At 55.3% G+C, this 22,430-nt stretch overlaps 9 protein-coding genes across 9 annotated transcripts; 4 read left to right on the forward strand and 5 right to left on the reverse strand.

Annotated features, from left to right (window-relative positions):
- Window positions 1–1,524: 1,524 nt before the first annotated feature.
- On the forward strand, window positions 1,525–2,115 carry VTJ04DRAFT_7177 (uncharacterized protein; the record flags this gene model as incomplete). The annotated part of the gene is made up of 1 exon (XM_069365475.1): window positions 1,525–2,115. One exon carries the CDS (start codon window positions 1,525–1,527, stop codon window positions 2,113–2,115), a length of 591 nt encoding a protein of 196 aa, XP_069216506.1.
- Window positions 2,116–3,390: 1,275 nt separating this feature from the next.
- On the reverse strand, window positions 3,391–5,568 carry VTJ04DRAFT_7178 (uncharacterized protein; the record flags this gene model as incomplete). Its single annotated transcript, XM_069365476.1, has 1 exon — window positions 3,391–5,568. The coding sequence occupies one exon, from the start codon at window positions 5,566–5,568 to the stop codon at window positions 3,391–3,393; it is 2,178 nt and encodes a 725-aa protein (XP_069216507.1).
- A 508-nt stretch (window positions 5,569–6,076) lies between these two features.
- Window positions 6,077–7,042, reverse strand: VTJ04DRAFT_7179 (uncharacterized protein; the record flags this gene model as incomplete). The annotated part of the gene is made up of 2 exons (XM_069365477.1): window positions 6,077–6,632; window positions 6,687–7,042. The coding sequence occupies 2 exons, from the start codon at window positions 7,040–7,042 to the stop codon at window positions 6,077–6,079; spliced, it is 912 nt and encodes a 303-aa protein (XP_069216508.1).
- Window positions 7,043–8,619: 1,577 nt separating this feature from the next.
- VTJ04DRAFT_7180 (uncharacterized protein) lies at window positions 8,620–9,065 on the forward strand (the record flags this gene model as incomplete). Its single annotated transcript, XM_069365479.1, has 2 exons — window positions 8,620–8,699; window positions 8,783–9,065. 2 exons carry the CDS (start codon window positions 8,620–8,622, stop codon window positions 9,063–9,065), a joined length of 363 nt encoding a protein of 120 aa, XP_069216509.1.
- A 203-nt stretch (window positions 9,066–9,268) lies between these two features.
- Window positions 9,269–9,965, reverse strand: VTJ04DRAFT_7181 (uncharacterized protein; the record flags this gene model as incomplete). The annotated part of the gene is made up of 4 exons (XM_069365480.1): window positions 9,269–9,414; window positions 9,464–9,597; window positions 9,646–9,733; window positions 9,794–9,965. 4 exons carry the CDS (start codon window positions 9,963–9,965, stop codon window positions 9,269–9,271), a joined length of 540 nt encoding a protein of 179 aa, XP_069216510.1.
- Window positions 9,966–10,787: 822 nt separating this feature from the next.
- VTJ04DRAFT_7182 (uncharacterized protein) lies at window positions 10,788–13,095 on the forward strand (the record flags this gene model as incomplete). Its single annotated transcript, XM_069365481.1, has 3 exons — window positions 10,788–10,800; window positions 10,858–11,005; window positions 11,058–13,095. 3 exons carry the CDS (start codon window positions 10,788–10,790, stop codon window positions 13,093–13,095), a joined length of 2,199 nt encoding a protein of 732 aa, XP_069216511.1.
- Window positions 13,096–13,812: 717 nt separating this feature from the next.
- VTJ04DRAFT_7183 (uncharacterized protein) lies at window positions 13,813–15,641 on the forward strand (the record flags this gene model as incomplete). Its single annotated transcript, XM_069365482.1, has 3 exons — window positions 13,813–13,839; window positions 13,913–13,996; window positions 14,088–15,641. The coding sequence occupies 3 exons, from the start codon at window positions 13,813–13,815 to the stop codon at window positions 15,639–15,641; spliced, it is 1,665 nt and encodes a 554-aa protein (XP_069216512.1).
- A 1,336-nt stretch (window positions 15,642–16,977) lies between these two features.
- VTJ04DRAFT_7184 (uncharacterized protein) lies at window positions 16,978–18,225 on the reverse strand (the record flags this gene model as incomplete). Its single annotated transcript, XM_069365483.1, has 4 exons — window positions 16,978–17,067; window positions 17,122–17,573; window positions 17,644–17,890; window positions 17,968–18,225. The coding sequence occupies 4 exons, from the start codon at window positions 18,223–18,225 to the stop codon at window positions 16,978–16,980; spliced, it is 1,047 nt and encodes a 348-aa protein (XP_069216513.1).
- Window positions 18,226–19,235: 1,010 nt separating this feature from the next.
- Window positions 19,236–20,718, reverse strand: VTJ04DRAFT_7185 (uncharacterized protein; the record flags this gene model as incomplete). The annotated part of the gene is made up of 3 exons (XM_069365484.1): window positions 19,236–19,592; window positions 19,649–20,332; window positions 20,386–20,718. 3 exons carry the CDS (start codon window positions 20,716–20,718, stop codon window positions 19,236–19,238), a joined length of 1,374 nt encoding a protein of 457 aa, XP_069216514.1.
- Window positions 20,719–22,430: the final 1,712 nt, after the last annotated feature.

A 22,430-nucleotide genomic window follows, 5' to 3' on the forward strand; every position in this document is an offset into this window, starting at 1 on the left:
TAATAATAATAAGTATTATTTATGGCACAGTCAGACCCCAGACCTGAACGGTGGCATATGCAAAATGGAGTGAAGGAAGCGACCGAATTGTGAAAGAAACTATCTGAGGCACAGATGGCCCAGAAGCCTTATTATACTATACACAGAAGGATGTTGCCAGGTGGGCCGTCTGGGGGGCCAGAAATGGAGTGTGAAGCTCCCGCCTGCCAACCTGGGTTTCTCTCTCAAGTTGATACGCAGAAGAGGTAGGTACGTCTTTTCATTCCACCATGGGGCTTTGTTACAATTGAAAAGGATGTCCAGTATTTCATGCGGGATAATACACGCACTTCACGCAAGAACACATGCGGGCAACTACGAAACGGAAGGAGGAAGCTGTCGTCGAGGAGGGGAACGGGCGTTGATACCGGAAGGCGTGGTGCTTGTGGGAGGTGGCGTGGGAGGGTGACAGGCTGGTTTCCAGATGGAAGGTTTGTTTTCCTTCCAGGAAGGATGACAAGACTTCCCCCCGCTGTGATTTTCTCTCTCTGCTCCCTACATATCTGGGGCAGCTTTGCGCTGGGTTTCTCTGCTCAGTTCGAGCAAACTCTCGGTTGCCAAACAGGTAGGCGTTTACATTGGATAATAGAAGAGGTATTTACATACCTCTACAGTAGTGCATACCTGGTATGTACCTCAACTCGGTACCTCAGGTGCAAACTTGCCTGAAGCTGCTGCATCAGGCCCGGCAACTGGGCGGTGCCCGCCCCCACGCTCCCAGTCAGTCTGCTCCCTTGGCAGGTACCAGGTAGGCGCCCGAGGTCAGGTATGCCGCGATGCCAAATGAGGGTTCGCTTCGCCGTCTGACAGGCAAAACGGCAAGCCGGACATGGGGTGCCTTGGAGCTGAAACCAGGGGATGTTGGTTGTTGAAGTCCTCCAGACCGCGACCACCTGCTGAACTCCCAATCCTCTCCGTAAGTGCTACACATATCTTACCTACCCCGCCCAGCTGTTCGGTGCTGCTGCTGGGAAGTGAAAAAACTACTCAACCTCAACAGCCCGCACCCAGCCTCTCTGTATTTACGAGCACGACTTCTATTCTGACCCCCAGTCCATGGAGCCTCGCATCAATCTCAGCAAGCCCCACGATAAATGATGTTCGAAACACCGCCCAGCAACCCACCGCCCAGCAACCTCACGGCTGTGTGGCGCCCTGAACCGACCTTCCGTGGAACGTTCAGTATCCCATCCTCCTGCCTTACAACACTTGTTTTATGCGTCTGGACATCTGTTCACATCAACGTTCCTGGCCTGGAACAAAAGCATGAATGGAAATGATGGGATCCGAGGGGCTGGGTCTCGAAAAACACCTGGCGGAAGGCTGGCTGGATGTTGTGTGCGCTCTTTGCACCCGAGTTTGTAGGAAGCATCTTCGCGCAGCACGATCGAGATGTAAACTCTTATGATCTGATTGTTCTCCTTCGTCTAGGTAGCAGTGAACGCCTGGTGGCAGCGGAGGACCGCGAAGAAGATCACTCGGACAATGAATGCCATCTTCGAAATACAGCAATGGGACTCCCAAAATCCACCACCCCGTTGGACCCTGGAGCACGGGTTCTACGCTGCAATGGGTGCTTTTGCGTTTGATACGCAGGATCTGCCCGAACATCAAAAGTTTCTGCCCGAATCCTTGGATCGAATGGCCCTCGGACCTCATGCGTTATACGCCGTGGCTATTGCCGCACCGGAGCTGCTTCCTCGCCTGCGGCCAGAGGAAATTCAAGATAAAAGCAAAGCCAATGGTATTGCCAAAACCATTGCCTGCCTACAAGCCACCTGGTTCACAGCGCAGTGCATTTACTGCCTCGCTCAGGGTTTTGATAGTATCAGTATTTTGGAGCTCAACTCACTCGCACATGCTCTTTTCGCCTTGATCGCTTTCTTCCTGTGGTGGCACAAAACCGTCGATATTGAGGAACCAACAGTTATCCGTGGACCGGGAGCCGATGGACTCTGTGCGCTGCTCTGTATGATCAGTTGCTATGACTGGAAGAAGTATCCAGAAGCAGACTGTCTCATCTTCGACCACGGGAAGATTAATCTTAACCAGGATTCGACAAACGATTTTATGTAAGTCGGTCTTAAGGAGGCAGCTGCAAGCCTTAGAAGCTGACGCCAGGGAGAATAAATGTCGGTGATTCGGTCTACGGCTTCGAACTTTTAGAGATGAAACCCGCAGACGACAAGCCACCTTGGCTCTCATGGGCAACGCAAAAGCATCCACTCCTGGAACCCAACGGGGATCCATCGCGTCCATTATTAAATCTAAGCCCTAAAGATCAACGCCGCTGGCAATTAGCATCACAGTTTCTCTCCGACTCCATCCAACATAAAAGACCATGGGCATGGAATTTCAGGCGTAACACGATGCAAGTCGATTCAGCCTACAAATCAGCCTTAGAGGGTGAGGAAACGTTACTCTCCTCAACCGAAATGCTTCGACCCCGACTTCCAAACCGACCGATACACTTCGACAGTCCGGAGAAGACGATCATGACCTTCATTGGCAATGGCCTCTATCACTATTATGCTGCACTGTTTCCCGCTAGTATCATATACGCAGGCATTCATTTGATAGTTTGGCACAGAATCCCCATGCCAACCATCACTGGAATCTGGTTTTGGAGAGCGTCCGCAATCATGGTGGCGATCTTTATTCCTCTCGACGTTCTCGATATCTTGTTGAATTTCGTTATGTTCAAAATGGTTTCTGACGATTACGGCGAGGGGGGACTAGGGGAACACATCGTCTTAACATGTTACTTGCTTGTGAAGTCACTGCTTCTCCTCCTCTATGCCGCAGCAAGATCAATTCTTATTATCGAATCACTCATTTGCTTACCATACTCCCCAGAGTCTGTGTTCCAACAGCCTGTATGGATACCTTATTTCCCACATATCACCTAGTTTTCTTTTCTTTTATTCCTTGGCATTGTCGTTTTTCCTTTTTCCCTTCTTCCCTTTTTCCTTTTCCCCCTTTTCCGCTTTTTCTTTTTCATTTTTTGTTCATTTTTTTATTTTTTTATTTTCATTTTTTATTGTCTTTCTTTGTTTTCTCTTTTTTTTTCTCGTTTTTTGTTCCTTTTTATATTTTTTCTTCATGTCCAAGCTGTCAAGTAATACTTATAATGGTTGTTATTAGATGATGCATTCAACAACATCGAGATTGGCTCTTTGAGTTTGAGATGGTCCAGGATGATACCCAGTTGCCTGAATTGATACAGAATCTCCATGAAAATTTTCTGCAAGCCGAAACATCTTAGAGGTGCCATTATTCCCTGGAAAAAGATTGATCATAAAGAACAGTTCTTGGTGTCACTCCACTCGGCTCAGGCCCATCCCTTCGCCCTCACCAATAACCCTCTCCCTGACTAAACGATCCGTTAGCAAACCACGTCCCAGCCTCCGTATACCCCAACGCCTTGCCGCTCTCCGTCACAAATCCAAACCGGAAGTACTCGTCCAGATGAACCTCCTCTCCCGGGGGCCCTCTCTTGTACCGGAACACCTGCTCCTCAAGCGGCTGGTCCGAGAACCACCCGCGGAACCTCTCCACGTCATTAACAAGCACACTGATACCAGCAATCTTCTCCTTCCTCCTACCCCCATGATGGACGTGCTCACCAGATGGAACATCCACTTCCACCTCTATGTTCGGATCCTCCAAAGCACGCCAGCCGAGCCACAACCGCAGGCCACCCTCCAAGTACGTGGCCGGGTCTTCTGTCCAGGTTCCATTGGACAGGCGCTCGATCAGCGGCGGGACGAGGTCGGGCAAGGGAATCTTTGAGCCTGTTGCTGTTTTCTCCTCGCCGTAGGAACCCTCCCCGTAGGAATCCTCCCCATGCGAGTCATGCTCAGGCGTCCCCATAACCTTGGCTCCCGACCAAGTAATGGGCACCAGCACCTTTCCAGTCCCAAACCCCCTGCTGGCAGCGCCGTGGACAAACACGCCCGTCAACAAACCCTGCAAGACCATCGACGGGGCCGTACGCGCAGCCGAAGCGGGGAGTAGTAATGCCGAAAGCGCGTGGTGCGCCGGACGGAGGTGGAAGCTGGCCAGGATCGCAAGTACAACGAGGAACCCTGCGTACAGAGTGAGGTATGCCGGCAGGCGGGATTCGAGGTAGAACGTGCGCGTTTGCAAGACAATGATGACAATGAACACCAAGACGGACAGGCCGGCGATGATAGGGGCGGGGACGCGATAGGCCGGAGAGTCGTTGGCGAGGAAGTACGGCGCGACCTCGATGGAGAGCGCGCCGAGCCAGGCGGGGAAGAGCCAGAGCATGAGCTTGGTGAGGTTCGTCGTCGCAGGGCGGGCGTCGGCGCCAGAGGCTGAAGCCGGCGAGGCCAGGGTGCGGCGGACGCAGGTACGGTAGATCAAAAACACCACAACAAGCGCCGGGATGAGGCGTTCGAGGTATGGATCGAGCGGTGCCCCAGGGAACGGGTCATCGAGCAGCGCGACCTGGGCAAACAGTCCAACGAAAACCGTGAAAAAGAACACCGTCGCGGAGGTGGTGAACAGCGCCAGGAGCATCGACAAGAACACCGTCGCCGGGATGGACATCCACCTCACATCAACACACCTCAACCCCGAATCCACCTTCTCCACGGTAAACGACAGCGGAAACCTCGATCCAAACCCCATCGAATCCACCCCGTTACTCGACGACCCAAAGAACTGGTAATACTCCCCGACCAACTTGACCACACCACACGCGGACCCAAACCTCCCCGCCTCATCATCAATCACTCCCGCATGGATCGCCGCGCGGCAGATGCTCGAATCGCCCCGGAACGGCGACCCCGAACCACCGCCGACCACCGGCGGCGGCACCCCCTCCTCCACATCCACCTTGCCCACAAAATGATTCCGATGCGTCACCCTCATGGCATTACACCCCCTGGGACACCTGAACGCAAACGTCGCGTTCGCAAACGGGCGACACTCCGCCCCGTCCAGGCCACACTCGTTCCCGGGGCGCCAGAGGCTCTCGTCACACGCCAGCTGGCGCACCTGCACCTCCACGCCCCCAACTTTCGTTGTGGCAGGGCACTTGCTGGCCAGCCCCGGCCCGACGATCGCCACCGTCCACGCGGCGAGGAAGAGCACAAACAGCACCGCGCGATGCCACGACCTGGGCAGGACTGTGTGCAGCGCGCGCACGGGCAGTTCCTGCGCCGCCGGGAGGCAGGGACGGAGGGATTGGATGCGCGGCGGGTCCGGGCCGTAAAGCCATGCCAGCCAGCGCGGGGCACGGCGGCGGGAGAAGAGGGAGTGAGAGGAAGAAGGAGATTGGCGGTGGTGGGCTGGGGCGGAGGAGGGTGGATGACCATGTCGGCCGGCAGCAGCAGCGCCGGGGGACACGAGCTCGAATTGCTCGTAGTCTTCGTTGTTTAAGAGCTGGGCTTCCTCGTCGACTTCCTCCGCCCGGCGGGCCTCCTCGACGTCATCCTCGCGGTCCTCGCGGTCCTCGCGATTTGCGAGGGAGGTGTAGGCTGCCTTGTCGCGTACGGTCATTGTGCTGGTGACACAGGGTTCATTCCGTGGTCAATGGCCCGACCTATGTGTGTGAGGTTCGGGCTGAGGCGAGATGGCTCCGGCGAGGTGAGGGCACCTCTCAACTCATGCATGAAAAACGAGAGAAAAGGATAAGAGATAATAAACGAGCGATATGAAAGAACGTCCGACGAAAAATAAACAAGAAATCAAGACAACTTCACTCACGAAGACCAAAAGTCGGGCATTTCATAAGAAAAACAAGTGTCAAGCTCAGGGGTTCAGCTGAAGAGTCCAGATCAGGCCATGGCGTTCTGCTTTCGGGGGGGTGGGGCCAATCATTCAGCTTCGCGACTGGCATCATTGGGCCTTGGCCCCGATGATGACCTCACACACACAGCCGGCGGATGCATTTAGTAAATAGTCGACCAGCGTCATCTCATCAATTACATATGCACATAAGTAGAGAGAGAGGTATCATCATCTATCATACACCCGTCCGTCCATCCATCGGTCATCATAAATACATCTAAGCATCGACAAACGCCTTGACGTTCTTGAGCCAGTTGAGGTACTCCTTCTGCTCCTTGTAGTCGATAAAATCCGTCACAAACACCGCGAGAGCCGAGTTGATGCCGCGCTCCTCAAGGTAGCGCTCCAGCAGGATCTGCAGGTCCTCGTCCAGGCTGCCAAACATGGGACCCGAGTAGGCGTTCACACCCTTGTGGACGGCCTCGGGATCGGCGTTGAGCGCAATCTTGGGGTCGTTGTAGTAGAAGACGTTCTCGACGACGACGGTGCCGTCCTGGGCCACGGCCTCGACGTTAAGGGCGCCCTTGTTGGGCTTCTCAATGACGATGTTCAGGCGTACAGGGACGGTGCCGCTCGGCTCGTCCTCATCGAGCTCGAATTCCTCGGCCTCGGACTCAAGCTCGGCGTTGCCGCGCTTCTGTTGTTGCAGCGACTGCTGTTGCTGGCTGCTGCCTTGGTACTCGTCCAGCTCGTCACCGAATGCGCCGTCCTCCTCGGGACTAAAGTCGGGCTCGTAGTTCTGCAGATCGCTGATGGAGAAGGTGACGGTGATCCTGGGAGGAGTTAGCAGGCAGTCTGCAAAAAGCCAGAGCCACAGAGACACTCACTTCTCATTGCCATAGGTGCGGGTCAAAGTCACCACCTCTTGGCCCCGCACATCCTCGACCTTCCAGAGGCCGTTCTCAAGGAAGTCCTTGACGCTGGCAGGCTGCGGCAGGTCGGCCTGGACATCCTTCTCGAACTTGATCTCGCTGGCGAGCTTGGCCGAAACCTCCTCATCAACCTCGCTCTTGGCGCTGTTCTGGCGGAGGAGTGATGTCGAGAAAGCCGCGACGGGCTGGGCGCGGAGGAGTGAGGGGCGGGCAGCGGCAAGGCCGGTCCTAGCGAAGCGGGGGAGGGGAGTGGCCGACACACGACCCAGGGCGCGGGGTGCGGCGCGCGCGACGGTGCGGAGGGACATCATTTTGGGAGAATTGGTGGGAAAAGGAAAGTTTGGAGGATGGAAGATGGAGGACGTGGTTTGTAAGTTGGGAGCAGCTAGCACCTCACAATCGGCATTGAACTTTTGCACTGGAGCTCCAAGAGAGCAACGAAAAAAATCAGACTAGCGATAAACGATAAGGATGCCAAGCCGGCAGCATCCACTTTTCTCAACTCCCGAAGATCCACAGCTGTGGAAGCCCAGAGATCTCGCTCCTTGGCATCAGATGCACTCAAGTGAAAGTTCATTCCTCTCAGTTTTCCCATGTTTCATGTGCTCAACACCAAGGCCTCCCTTTCTGTGTTTTGGTCTTTATCGTGTCATCATTTCATCAGTCATAAGTCGTCATGTCGTCAGTCATAGCATCATCAGACAAATATACCGTGCCTCCCGAAACTCGTGACTTTTGTCCATGTTGTTACCAAGTCCAGCTCAGCGGCGGATGCATGTCCCCTTTCAAGTCCACCTCACACCAACTCTCATTGAGCCAGCATCCCATCGAAGTCTGCCTTTGGCTTTCATGCCCAGGATTGTCAGCGTACATAGCCATAACAAACAAGAGACATCCCCAAAATTAGTAACCTACCAAACCTCCTCTCCCACCCTTCAATTCTCTCCCTCGCTCGGTCTCGACAGGCCCAGCACTCTCTGGCCGTTGCCTCGCGCTGGTCTCGAGCGCCTTCAAGGCAGCTTCCGAACAATCCGTTGCCAATCCCACCACCACTGCTTTTACCTCCTCCACCCGTGTTGCTTCCGGAACAAGTGTATCCCTGTGCCGCGGCACAGGGCTGCTCCGAGATGAGGACCGTCTCTTCGTGCGAGCAGCGGCCGCAGACGCGGACGTGGGTTGTATAGGTGCACATGATGTGAATATGTTGCTTAAATTGAGAGGCGTATGGTTGTTCGAATCCCTTGGACTGGGTGATGGACAAGTGGAGGGTGAGCGGATGTTAACTTCTCAAGCCAGCCGGAATCGAATAAGACTTGCGATATGAGAGGAGGAGGGACCGAGAAGGCGAGGGCCTGACGGACGTGGAGATGGGCTGGCATCTGAAAGCTTCTCGACTTGATCTAGATCTGTACGTGCAGCCGACGGGAGAACTCGAAGCTCGATCCGACCCGCTGGCATTCACATGGCAGTCCATTCTGTAGTCCTTGAGTCATCCAAAGGCATCGCCATCGAACTGTGGAACCACTCCGTCCCGCGGATCTAGGGGTAGCACGGCGGCAGGCCACACATCGTAGGACCATCATCAGCAACCAGTGTACTGGCGGCCTAGTTGCGGTCCACATCGAGGCGTCGTCAAATACCGTGGCAAGAAACCATGGGACAAGGGTCCCACGGCGTATGTACCCGAGGCATGCACAGAATCAGATAGCACAACAAGAGGAGACAGGAACAACACATGGTCGCGCAACTGCGGCATATCACAGCTGCATGCCGGAACCCTACAAGGCTCAATTGAAACAACACCTTCTACTGAAGAACGACCGGGTTCCGTCCCGGCCTCGGCTGCCGTCATCGATGAAACTCATCCTCCGACCCTGCAGTCTTAGACATGTCGACCCGGAACCCCGAACCGCGGCTGACATCCGGATACCTGCCGCCCCCGGCGGCCAATAGGATCCCACACTCCCGGTTCCGCCTAGTTTGTCACGGCACTGGCGGCTTTTCGGCACGGGAACGTGGTCGCACGACAGCGCATTGACAGCCATTCGCAGGACTCGGCGCACGTTTTGTCCGGGGCCTCGTGGTTGTGAGGAGAGCCGGCAGCGGGACGGGGACCTGCATGTCTCCCCCCGCGCCAGCGTCTCGGAGCTGCAGGTGCAGCCGAAGAAAGCCTCGGGGTATGCCGGACATTTCGGGCATCTAACTGGCTCGTCTGACGCCAGGCTCCGATATGCAGCCTCGGTGGACGGCCGCCCGCAGGCCGAAGGACGCGCTGGCGAGAGGAGAAGCCGCCAACCAGGCGGCACCGCCTACACCGCCTGCGACACCGCATGAGGATCGTACGGCGACAAAATCGAGACCTCGTTCGCTCATATCTCCCCGACGCTGGCGCACTTTTGATCCTTAGAGTCTCAGATGGCGTGCTTCTGGGCGACATCCGACGTGCAGAACACGCTGAGGCAGCAGTGCGGAGATGGCGGGGTGGAAAGACAATGAAATGCTGCGAGACCATCTGCTGGTTGGAACAGGCCAGCAAGTCAGAGGCCTTGAGGCGGGAAAGCTGATGGCTTCACGCCACCGGTGGACGTGATCTTGACCCATTTGACGTTGGTCAGGTAGGACCAATTGCCTTCGAACCGACTCAAGAGCTGGACATTCGTCTCGTCGGTGAGATCCGGAAGGTCTGGAATGTTTAGCAAGAGGCGTTATGTAGGCGGACGGGGATGACTTACAGAATCCGTCCCGATACTCTTTCTCGAGAGCCTCGATTTTCATGCGCAGCAGATCCTCCTTGGTGCTGGGAGGCCTCCCCGGACGGCGAGCCTTCTTGGCTTCTTCGTACTCTTCATCGTATTGATGGACAAACCTAACCTTGTTAACGGAGGTGTGTACTGGAGGGCGCAGGAACACTCACTCGTTGATCTTGGCCTGGACGGCCTCAAGGTCTAGGGGCTTGCCTTGATTTTGCTCGACAACCTCCTTGAAAAAGGAAGCACGAGCAACTAGGCATGGACGTCAGGATACTTAGATAGATAGCAATAAGCCAGGCGGGACACACATACGAAGCGGCTTCTCTTGCTTGCGTCTTGCCTGGGCCAGTTTCTCAAGACGTTCGTCTCGGACCTGGGCTCGATGAAGACGCCTCGAGTCTCGACTCTTGCCGTGTAGAGCCTGGATCTGCCCGTTCTTCTTACGGGCAATCTCCTTGCGGGTTTTCTCGAATGTCCTAGCCATTTGGAATGCGTTGCCTGAGGTTGGTTGGAAAGATGTGAATGAGACGGCGATGTGTGAGTTGGACCTTGGCGGACGGGAATTTTTGATGGGGCCAGTGTGATAAGGTGTGGTGGGGCCGGGCGATAAGATGGACGCCAAGCAACTCGAAGATCTGCGTCACATGCGGAATGTCAGACTTCGGATGGAGAGGTAGACGGAGGAGGACTCTTAAGGTTTAGGTTGGCTATCGAGGTGCTCATACAATATGTCCCCCACTTGGTTTGCTCATGCGCTCAATGAAATGAAGAAATCCAAATGGAAATCGCTAGTCCATCTCATGTTCTGACGGCCGGTGGTTGGCCAACGCCCGCTTGAACCCTAACCCCACGGTGTGGGTCTGGGCCGGGGCCGCGGCGGTCGCGGGGGAAACGGTGACCTAGACGCGGCGCGCTTTCTCATCCAAAATTTGGCAACTCACCGCGCCGCGCCTGCACCCCAGATCGAACTAACCGGCGAATTGGCACCCACACCCACTCCTGCCTACCGCACTCCACCTTCCCATCTCTTCGGCAACGGCGACTTTCTTTCCCTCCACCATCACCATCCTTCATCCTTCGCAGTCTGCATCGCGCAAGGCAGAGCGGCCAAAGTCAACATCTCGGTCACGCTCAACGCGTCTCCGGCCCGTCTGTACCTTGGCTTCCCTCCGCTTCATTGTCCCCACGAGACTGCAAGTGATTTCTTCACCGACCCATGGCCGTCTTTTATTAGTCGCCCTCTCTCCCCTTTTGTCGATCCTCCGACGAACCACTATACTATCATCAACTCCTGGGGCTCGTCAGGATGGGCATTTCAGGTGAGCCAACTCCCACCCAATGAGTATTTCCATCCCTGTACCTACTGACTTTCCCAGGCCTCCTCCCCCTTCTCAAATCCATCCAGCGCCCCACGGAACTCAAGAAATTTGCCGGTGAGACCTTGGGAGTCGACGGCTATGGCTGGCTTCATCGCGGCGCAGTAGCCTGCGCCATCGAGCTGGCCCAAGGCAAGCCGACCCGCAAGTGAGTCGCCTCGTTTCGCCCGCTTGCACCCCGAATGCTAACGTCCCAACAGGTATGTCGACTTCGCGATGCTCCGTGTCCGTATGTTCAAGCACTTTGGTGTCACTCCATACATTGTGTTCGACGGCGACTTTCTCCCGAGCAAGGCCAAAACCGAAGAATCCCGCGCCAAGCGCCGTGAGGAAAGCAGGAAGCTCGGGCTCGAGTTGCTTCGTGCGGGCAAGCCGTCTCAGGCCCATCTGGAGCTTCAGAAGGCTATCGACATCACCCCAGAGATGACCCGCCACCTGATCGAAGAGCTCAAGAAAGCCGATGTTCCGTATGTTGTTGCCCCATACGAGGCCGACGCCCAGCTGGTGTATCTCGAGCGCCAGGGCCTCATCAGCGGTATCGTCTCGGAGGACTCTGATCTGCTGGTTTTCGGCGCCAAGCGTCTCCTCACCAAACTGGACAAGTATGGCCAGTGTGTCGAAATTAATCGTCGGGATTTCTGCGCCGTCCGGGAGGTGTCTTTGACTGGTTGGACCGACCGGGAGTTCCGCCATATGGCCATCCTCAGCGGCTGCGATTACCTGGACAGTGTTAACAACATCGGTCTCAAGACTGCGTACCGTCTGATCCGGAAGCACAAGACACCCGAGCGCATCATAAAGATGCTTCGCTTCGAAGGGAAGCATCAGATCCCGGACACATACCTGGATGATTTCCGTCGCGCCGAGCTGACCTTCTTGCACCAACGCGTGTACTGCCCCAAGAAACGCGACATTGTTTTCCTGACCGAGGTGGATCCCTCCATGAACCCGGATGACATGCCGTTTATCGGCGCCCCGGTCGACACTGAGTTGGCACGCGCCATCGCCGTTGGTGACGTTAACCCCATCACCAAGGAGCGCATCACGGTTCCGGTTCCGAGGTCGCCTGGAAAGCGGAGGATCAGCCAGGCACTGGCTCCGCCCGCACCCCCGAGGACCCTGGGCAAACCCATCGATCAGTACTTCAAGGACAAGGGCCACCGCCGTATCCCCTTGGGCGAGATGGATCCTAATTGTTTCAACGTTGAGCCCGATCGCAACGCCAATCCCGAGGCGCCGCCCCGACCGATCGTGTTCCCACTTCCGAGGCCCTATGTGGAGGGCGCCGAGGATGCCCTGGAGACTCCGATTCGGCCGTACACCAGCAATGCGCAGGCCCACCGCCGTCGCAGCGAGCCCTTTTCCAAGCTTCTCGGCGTCAACTTCAATGAGTACTCGGGCAACCGGCGCCACACGACTGGCCCGGTGTTTGAAGTGTACCAAGACCCAAACCCTGCGGCTAGACCGCCCAAGAAGGCGCGTCTTTGCGACGATCCCCCGATGGACGATTCCACTGTAACCCCCGAAAAGAGCAAGTTCTTCTCCGAGAAACCAAAGCCCAAGCCCAGGAAGAGCCTGGACGAGTTCATGTTGTCAGATGATTCGATTGAAGAGGCGTTCAGCAATCTTCCAGACTCAACATTCGTGGTCGATTCCGTTACGTCGAGCGCGTCCGTTTCCCAGGAGACTGTTTCATCGACGGAGGCAACCTCGTCGTCATTGGCCAGCCGCGATGAGGTTGAAGTTCCTGCGTCATCTCCCCTGAGGGCTGGACAGACGGAGCCTGTTGCTCCCAAGGAGGAGAAATCAGCTTCGAAGACGCCGCTTGGCGAGTTGCTCAAGGACTTCTCGTACGGCTCGACAAAACCCCGGGTTCGCATGGTTCATGGCCTTCCCACGCCGGCTTCGAGCGTGCCGGCGACGACTCCTAAGGGTCGCTCGCCGGTTGGCATGCCAACTCCGATGATGACGCCCCTGCAGCGCATCGGTGCTCGCGCAATGCGCCGTGAGCCCACCAAGTCGGCTCGTTCATCGCTCAAGGGTCTCCCCTCATTGCCGGTGAACCCTGCATTCGTGCCGTTGCCGAAGGTCGATGCTGAGGAGGTCGAGGCACTCAACCAGCCCCTTGGTAGTGAGGATCAGCTCATTCCGGACAGCGATGCCGAAAACGACGATACTGAGACGACCGCTCCGAACCCGGTTCGTCGGCTGGATCTGTCCAAGTTTCGATATCATTGATTCTCTCATGGTGCAAGATTGCGGATTGGTGTGGGCTGGATCCATAGGGATGATTGTGGACAGCGCATAGCGGCGGCGTTTGGCTGGATGGTCTGGTAGCTTGCCCGGAATGGTAGATTGATTGGTAGGTTGGTTGGGTCGGTAATAGGCGAGAATGGCGTTAAGGATCTGGTTCTTTCGGCGCAGCTGGGATTGAGAGCAGCTGAATAATCATATTAGATGTCCTTCTGAGTTATGTGTCATTCTTGGGTGAGATATCTTTTTCCGGGATCATGGCAAGTGTCATGAGGTTGGGTGAGAAGGAGTTCAGAGCTGGGCACATCTTTATCCTTGATAGCAAAGGCCCGGACCGGCGAGGCGGTTGATCAACAATAGAGATCCCGTGACTTTATGGAGACACCGTCAATTATCGTCTTCTATATGACATGATATTGTGTGCTGTTTTATCTGATCGATCGTGATGATGTCCAAAGCCCCTCGCCGGGTGTGCTGGTCTTATCGCCGGATTCACCGCCCGGCAGAATGCTTATCGGCCACAGTGGGGCGTCGCAGGCTCCACATCTTGGCTCTGGATGGTCCAAAATTTCCATCTTGAATTTCATCGCGACAACCGCCCGCCTCGCCAATTTTCTCCCCGCGACGACCGCGACGACAGCTCGCGATCTTTCCAACATCACATATCACCTCAGAACCCAGTTTTGTGTGGGTTTGGTGAAGATGGCTGATACCGATACAAGTTTGCAGGTAAGTTATGTTTGATCGCAATCTGAAACTTTGGGCATCGTGATGCAGTTTAGCTAACTGGATGCTTGCCTAGGATCGCCTGCGCGAGCACGCAAAGGCCTTTGACGGCCTTCTCTCCTTGATTCCAGCAAAAATGTACTACGGGGAGGACACAAGCGTATGTTAAGCTTTGGTTTCTCCCTGCACCATCCTTCTCCGAAATCCTCTTCGACCCCAAAATCCTCTGACACATGGCTGCGTCCCAACAGGACCAATGGAAGAAGAAAAAACAGACCAAAGACCAGGCCAAGGCCGCAAAGAAGGGGAGGCTCGACCCGGACAGCGAGCTGAACCGTAGCGCCAAGGATGTGTTGGACGAGCGCGCCCGCAACAAGCGCAAACTTCAGGACTTGGAGGACGGCGACGACAGTCAAGCCGGCTCAGACAGCGATGATGATGACGACATTGAGATCCCGGGAATCGTCAAGGAGAAGCCGCTTGAAGGCATGAAGAAGAGGCCTAAGCTGGACGAGGACGCCGAGGAGACGCCCAAGCCGCAGAAGTCTCAGAAGGATGCCGAGGAGAAGCCGACCGATGAAGCGACGAGCAAGCGGATGAAGGCCAAGGAAGAGAAGAAGCTCGCCAAGAAACAGAAGAAAGAGGAGGCTAAGAAGAAGAAGACCGAGAAGAAGGCCGAGGCAAAAAAGGCAAAGGAGGAGGCCGTGAAAGGTGGAAAAGAAGAGGCAAAGGCGAAGAAGGATGAGGCTAAGGATGAGGACGACGAGGATGATGATCAGTCAGCCGACGAGCAGGCTGAGTCTGACCAGCATGACGAGGACCACGCTGCCGACGACATGGCTCTCATCGATGTCTCCGGACTCGCCAACGACGACTCAGACTCCTCCAAGGAATCCGCACCTCATTCTCCCGTCTTCGATACCGCCAAGACCGGCTCGGCCGAACCAGCCAGCACTACCACCTCAATATCCTCCGCCGTCCCTCCCTCTGAAAAGCCCAAGATCAAAATCCCCGCCGATACGACCGCGCTTCGGGCGCGGCTCGAAGCCAAGCTCGCCGCCCTCCGCGCCGCCCGCAAGGCTGATGATCTAGAAGGCAAACCTATCCGGACTCGGCAGGAGCTCATCGAAGCGCGGCGCGCTAAGCAAGCCCAGCGCAAGGCTCACAAGCAAGAGATGCGGCGCAAGGCCAAGGAGGAGGAGGAGCGCAAGCGCGAGGAAGCGCTCGCCAGCGCGCGCAACTCTCCCGGTCTCAGCCCGCTCCTCAAAGACGGCGCCGGCGCCGACGACGACCCGGGCACCACCAACTTCGCCTTCGGCCGCCTCACCTTCTCCGACGGCACCCAGCTGTCCCAAGACCTCAGCTACGAAAAGTCCGCGGCCAGCCAGGCCAAGAAAAAAGGCCCTTCGGACCCCAAATCCGCGCTTGCCAAGCTCGAGGCTCAAAAGAAGCGCCTCGCGGCCATGGACGAGGAGAAACGCAAGGAAGTCCTGGAAAAAGAAGCCTGGCTGGCCGCCCGCCGCCGCGCCGAGGGCATCAAGGTGCACGACAACGAGTCCCTCCTCAAGAAGGCGCTCAAGCGCAAGGAGAAGGCCAAGAAGAAGAGCGAGCGCGAGTGGAAGGAGCGCGAGGAGGGCGTGAAGAAGGCGATGCAGGAGAGGCAGCGCAAGAGGGAGGAGAACTTGCGCAAGCGCCGCGAGGAGAAGCTCGCGCATCGCGCGGGCAAGAAGAAGAATAAGGGCGTGCAGACGAAGAAGAAGAATCGGCCTGGGTTCGAGGGCGGGTTTGGTGGGGGCAGGAAGTGAACTTGGTTCAAACCAGCCAAGCCGAAGGGGGCGGAGTGGTGGTTAGCGGGCTGGAGGTTATCTGGGATGAGAGTCGGGCGTTGGGGCGTTATCAGTCAAGTACATCACTTACTGGATGCATTACGGCGCGGAATGTTTGTGAACAAATGTCTTGTTCATGGCGGCAAATTGCCTCGAGCCATAGTCAGCAGGAGTTAGCGGGACAGGAAAAACATCAGGGATTCTGAGAGAGATGCGTTTGTATCATGGAGCATGAGCCCGTGATGATGTCTGTCTGCCATGACATTCTCCATGGTTTCGCCCTGTGGAACTCGTCAACGCCGTGTATTTCACCCTGCCTCCCCTGCCCTGCGTCGGACACAAACAAGTCGATGTGTTATTCAGTTGTTCCTCGTGCCAATTTATCGTTCATTGTCTTAAACTTTTTCTTGGAGACTGCCTCTCGAGAACGCCCGTTGAATAATAACAAAAACAACACTATTAGAAATAAAAAGAAGGAAACAACAAGAAAAAAACATAAATCTCTGTAGTATCTGACTGGTATCCGACTCAGAACACCGGGAAGAAAAAAAACCATATAAGCTCAAGCAACCAAAGGCCAGAAGCCCGCCCATCCGTCCACCCACCCACCCATCCATCCATCCATCCATCCATCCGTCCGTCCGGCCATTCATCCATCCCATCATTTGCGTTATATCCATGGGACGACGAAAGCATCAACGCACAACAAAAAACTTGACAAACGACGACGTTGACCTGCCTTCTCCCCCATATCATCAGGAATTCACGAGCTACCTCCCCAAAACCCGATGCTCCGCCTTTTTGTCTCACCATGCCTCCAGGTGTTTTCGTGTAACCATAAAACCTGGCACCCACCCATGTATCCGAGTCCCTAAAGATCTAGCTAGTACCCGAAAATATTAAAAGAGAGATCCATTGGACTAGCCCGCTGGGTCTGACCAACCAGTGGATAATTGAAGAGCAATTTCCTGCCATGCTTTGTCCATCCATCCTCCACCAAGCAACAAAGTGTCGTGTCTCTGGCTTTCCCAAATTGTGCCGCCAGTTGCATGAACTGCCCAGCTCGGATATTGGTTCGGTGACCTTGAAGGGAAAGACGGTGTAGCACCGTGCGGAATCAGGACATTCCAACAGCGAATATCCTGCCACACGTCTGTGTATGGGGTATGGTAAGGTCAAGTGGATGGGTGGACCAGTCGGCGAGCGCATGACGCGTTGTGATAAATAGTCACTCGACCTAGGGCACAGGATTCGAACGAGGTAGGTGGGGTGGGTATGGGAAGCGTTCCGGCGGCGGTCGTAGCGCTAGCGCTGCTTACAACAGCGAGTCGAGACGAGTGAAGACGCAAAGGCACGCGGCGACGACCTCGAGCTGGAGTTCCTTTTCAGGAGCCCGATTGACCTCCTGCTCAATCGTCAGTAAACCACTCCACTCCAAAGACAAACTTTCTTGACATACCTCAGCGATAACCTGCGGCAAGTTCTCTCCAATCTCGTTGTTCACCGCCTTACGACCGAACGGCCACTGGCTGTAATCCGCCAGCAGCTCATCAGTCTGGTTAAACGCCTTCTCGCGAGCCTCGTGCCCGAGAGTGGACAAGGCGTTCTCCAGCACGTTGGCGGCGTAGGCGGCGCAGACCATGGCAACGGTGCGGAGGTAGCGGAACTCGAGGTTCTCGGGGAGCCACTGGGAGCTGGGGAGGACGACGGTGCGCTGGGTGAGCACGTTGCGGACGCGGCGGCGGATTTCTTCCTTAGCGCCTGTGTCGACCACGGGGTGTGTCGCCATGTCGAAGAGCAAGAAGTTGCGCTTCTCGGTCCGCAGGATGCCCTTGTCCACGAGACCCTTGGCCAGGCGCTCGCGGACTTGCTTGAGCTGGTAGCCGATCTTCATGAGGTTCCACGTCTCACCTGTTGTCCGTTAGCATCCCGCCGAGTTCTTGGTCGGAGGTGTTGGTGCTTGTCGTCGAGGGAGGCATACCGCTCATCAGGTCAATCCAGCTAGCAACGCTCATCTTTTCGCTTGTCTTCATCATCTTCAGGGCCTCGTCAAGGAGCACCTCGCCGGTCAGGGTATCGTCGATGACCTCGAGGATACGGTCGGGCAGGGGGAAGCTCCGCCGCGAGGGAGTCTTTTGCATGGCAATGCGACCACGGAAAGCCAGCTCGAGCACGATGCAGCCGCGCAACGCGTAGGATATGTTGTCATTCCAGAAGGACAGGTAACCCTATTGCGCAACCCGGGATGTCAGCCTAAGCCCGACGAGCGCCTCACAGACAAAGCGGAAAACAAGAGGCCACAAACCTGCTTATCCTTCAGCCCCAACAACAACACCTCCTCCATGAGCGTCAGCTTGGGCTGCTTGCTGCGCTCGGCGCTCTCGCTGATGTCACGCGGGTCGTAGGCGATGCGGTGGCCATTCTCGCCGCTCTCGTAGCTGGTCTCGGGCCCGCTCAGGTCGCGGGCGCCGGCGGCGAAGGAATTGGAGGTCCGGCCGGTTTCGCTGTCACCACCGCCGCCTCCGGCACCCCTTCGCCGCGTCAGACCCGAGGTAGTTGCCATCTTTGAATCGGGGGGGGATAAGTCGGTGGGTCGGGTGTATTCGGAGATCGTGGTGCTTATGCTCCTTTGTGGTCTCGGGTCCTCGTATTCCCACTCGGCCTGGTCGTTGAGGGGTTGATGGAGAATATGTGACCTGGACCCGACGGTGGGGATAATGGCGGTCTTAGAAGTGTTGAGAGACTTGCTTCAACCTACCCCTTTCTTTCTGGCGGTTGGGAGGCGGGCGGGAACTGATGGTTGTCAAAGAAGGGACGTTGTGCAGGACGAGTTTCTGGATTCTTGGCTGCGTTGTCCAGCCTGGTTCCAACTTCGTTAAGGGGCGCAGATGCTTGGCGTTACCAGGGTGTTGGGCAGGGGTGTGGTCAGAAGAAAAGAAGGAAAAAGGTTGTCTGGAGTGTCTCAATTGCTGATGAAGAGGTGAGAGATTCTGAGATGTCGGTTGATGGAGAAGCGCTGACAATTTCTTGCCAAAGGCTTTGGCACTTTTGGAAATCTGTTTTGTCAGGTTCCCCTTGTTCCAAGGTTTGCTTGTGCAAGCAACATCTGGCAGGCGCATTTCAAAGTCATCAACCACTTTCAGCGATAAGGATTGATAAGCGGCGGCGTTGCGCGGCTGTGAAGTGGAGACATCTGGCTGCCTGGGCACCCGGTGAGGCTTTGCTGAGGCTTGAATACAAAACCCGATTTTTATTTTATTTTATTTTTCAAAAGAAAATGGAGGCAGGAAGAAAAAAGATGAACATCTCGCACTTCATTGCTGATGTCATTGCCGATGTTCTCATGCGATGACAGTGTTCTATTAAGCATCCGATGACCATACCCAAGCCTCCTCCTCTATATACTCTGTGCCCAGACTACCCGTCCTATACCTACCATGCACCCAAGCCATGCCCGGCAAAGCCTTTGTCCGCTTCCCAACCTCGCAAGCAAAGACCGCAGGGATAAACCCGATATTCCTGATGATGCGCCATAGTCCTCCTCTATCCGTCCAACAATCTAGGACCCCACCTCTACAAAATCCCCTCCATACTCCAATCCCCCTTCTGCGCCCTCCTCAACACCTCCCTTCCCTTCTCCGTCAGGGACGGCTTGCCCGCCTTGTCTGTCGCCTGCTCAAAAAAGACGGGCTTCCACGTCTCGCCCTTGCGCTCACGTTCGCGCGCCTTCTCCCGCTGAGCCTCCTCAAGCTCGTGCTTGAACGCCGTGGCTTTCGAATACTCCTTGGCCAGGATCGCCTGGGTCACGTTGTCCCACAGCTTCAGCGATTCGTTCGGGAGCTGCTTGTCAGCTGGAGGGAGAACTTTAGGGGCGACCTCCAGCGGCGCGATGTCGATGATGGTGATTTGTTCCTCGGGAGGATGGGAGTTCTGGAAACCGTTAGTACTAGAGGAGCAGCACTTGGGACGGTCGGCAATCTACTAACCAAAGGCTTCGGTCCAATGGTAAAGACAATCTTCTCTTTCCACGGTCCTCCCAAACGGATAAGGATGTCGGACTCGGGGACGTCCGCAATCCGCTGCTTGTCGTCATTCTCAGGATCGTAGCGGAAAATGATGCCTTCGACTTTGTTGACTGTGCGAGTCCAGCCCTCGTCATAATAATGCAGGATCGCCTTCAGCTTGGTCTCGGGGCAAGTAACATAGCACATATCGCCGACAGTCACGTTCAGCGCTCCCCGGAGGAAGCCACCCAGGTGAGCTGCCGGGTGCGTCAGCTGATATGTTTCATGGTTCCGCCTCTCGACCGTGATGAAGATGCCCAAGTTGTGCTCTCCGGGAGACACTCTGATAGACGTGCCAGTGAACTTGGCTGTGATCTGGTCGAAACCCTTGGCATGGACGCCCTTCTCAGGGCAGTCGATGTAAAATGCACTGACGGGCGGGTGATGGGAGGTCTGCTCGGTGAGGTACGAGATGCGCACCGGTTTAGAGGAGTTGGAGGAGGACTGGGATATCGACACGCTCGACGCGGAACGGGCATCGGACGGCAGACCAGGGGCCGTCAGGCTGCTGGCGGTTTCGGCGTTGGATGAGGTGCCATTAGTGATTAACCCCCGCAGGGCTCGCGTGTCGATCTTGGGGGCGTCATCATCCGTTTCCCAGTTACACTACCGGCATATCAGCGCTTTGTCCCGTTCGATCGTTGAGAGAGACCGCCTACCCTAAAGAACTCTCCCAGACACGAGTTATATGGCTTGCAGGGCTTCCCTTTGGCGTACTTTAGGTCCTTTGTAAACCAGAATCGCAAGACCTCGAGCATTCGATCCACTGGATCGTCTGCGGTACCGATGGCGACGAAGGCATTTGGCGCATCGATGTACACGGAATACTCTAAATTGGGTCTTGGCTCCAGAAGCGAGGCCGGCAGGGAAAAGCGGACGGAGGCGAGGTCGGACACTCCGATAAACTTTCTGAGGATGGAGACGAAGGTTCGGAATCTGGACGCCTCGTTCTGAGGCTCTTCTGCCACAGCAAGTGTAGGCGGAGGCTCCATGGCAGGCGGGTTCAGACCACAGCGAGCAGAAGATGCAAGTCCGTAAAGCGGGATGAGGTTGACGATTTGGCGGAACAGCGTCGTATCCGGCTGGTGAGGGATGCAGTGAAGACGGGAGTTTCAACCCGAGCGAAGGGGTCTTGGATGCCCGTCAGTTTTAGGAGTGACGTTTCGGCACGGCCTGACAGGTGGGCGGCCGGAGTGGGGTTACCCCACCAAACAAACCACAGCGACCGGGACATCCCTGCTTGTGCCCCGGTGAGGACCACAAGCGCCGACTGCCCGCTCTGCAACTCGGTTACTTACTCCTAGCAAACTGATAGAAGAAATCTGAAGCTCTTCTTTCACATATTACATATCCTTAAGGTTTTTGGAATCATCCCACCAACAGAAGGTATGGTGGCATAATGTAGTTTCGTTGCGCGGGACCATGGCATGTTCTGACCTTGTTGACCTATCCTCCTGGCGTTACTCCTGGCGTTGCAGTGATCTAAAAAAGCCAAGCGACACCGGCTTGGTATGGTATGGGTATTGCATGTGAGGTGGGGGAGTGAATTCAGTTCAATGTTGATACTCAAATGTTTCCCAGTTGATGGGCCACTCAAGCCATTGTTGGGTCATTGGGGTATTTGATGTATTATCATTATATGCTTGCAGCCTTATTATCCGAGACAAAGAGAGTAGGAAATATGGAAACAAAAAAAGGCAACTCAAGTACCGGAACTATGAGATGGAAATGAACTATCGAACTGTGAAGGAAACAGTATGACAAAAAAAAAATCTTCCTAGTTGATGTGGGGAAAATAAGCTAACCATGAAGGCTGTTGGAAAACAGGATCTGGAGAGTATGGAAGGGAAATAAGAGCTTCAACAATAAGAACGAATCTCGCTACAACGTAAAAACACAACAGGGCATACCGAAGAAGATGCATAAGGAAGAAGATGCTGAGAAAGAAGAGAAATGGTGCAATCGTGTATGGTGTAAGATCCTCAGACCTGTCTTCATCAAGGATCCACTCCACCAGCAAGAATGTAACAAACTCTACCGGCGCATAGCTTGCCACCATGATACAGGATGCCCTCCAGAGCCATAACGCAGGGAGGGAAGAGAGTGAGATGTTCCAATGCAGGAGATGAATGCCGGAACATATGATATTCGCAGCGAATAGTGCTGCGTAAAGACGAGCCAGCGATCGAGGCTCAACTTTACGTGTTTCGAAGTTTGTTACTGGCTTGACCCAGCCAGTCTGTCGATTTCGAATGCGAGGATACACCCTCATTTCGTGGAATGGAATGAATGTCCAATGTTCTCCGAATGACACATATGGTCAGTAGACATCATCCAGTTCATTCCACAGGGTGGCATGTTGCTGGGTATCTAAGAGAAACTCAGCGGCCAGTTCCCAACAATGAGAGTTTTGTGGAAACGCCCAATAGGGAAATATTTCCGCAACTAAGGCCTTTGCACTTTTAAACGTTATCAGTCCCTGCTCTGTATGTTTCGGTCAGAAGCCGACTTACCCAGCGACATTATTGGACTTGAGATAATCTGATGCCTTCTCCAGCATAACACGACACTGAGAAGGATCTTGTGTAGCCAGATGAAGCAGAGAACAGAAACCGTCGGCAGGCGGCTCCCGAATAACTGTCGGCTGATCGATATCAACTGGCTTTTTGAACCAGAGGAGGAAGGAAACCAAGGCGAATATCGC

The sequence above is a fragment of the Mycothermus thermophilus genome (genome assembly GCF_041956435.1).
Source record: "Mycothermus thermophilus strain CBS 625.91 unplaced genomic scaffold VTJ04scaffold_5, whole genome shotgun sequence".
NCBI lineage: Eukaryota > Fungi > Ascomycota > Sordariomycetes > Sordariales > Chaetomiaceae > Mycothermus > Mycothermus thermophilus.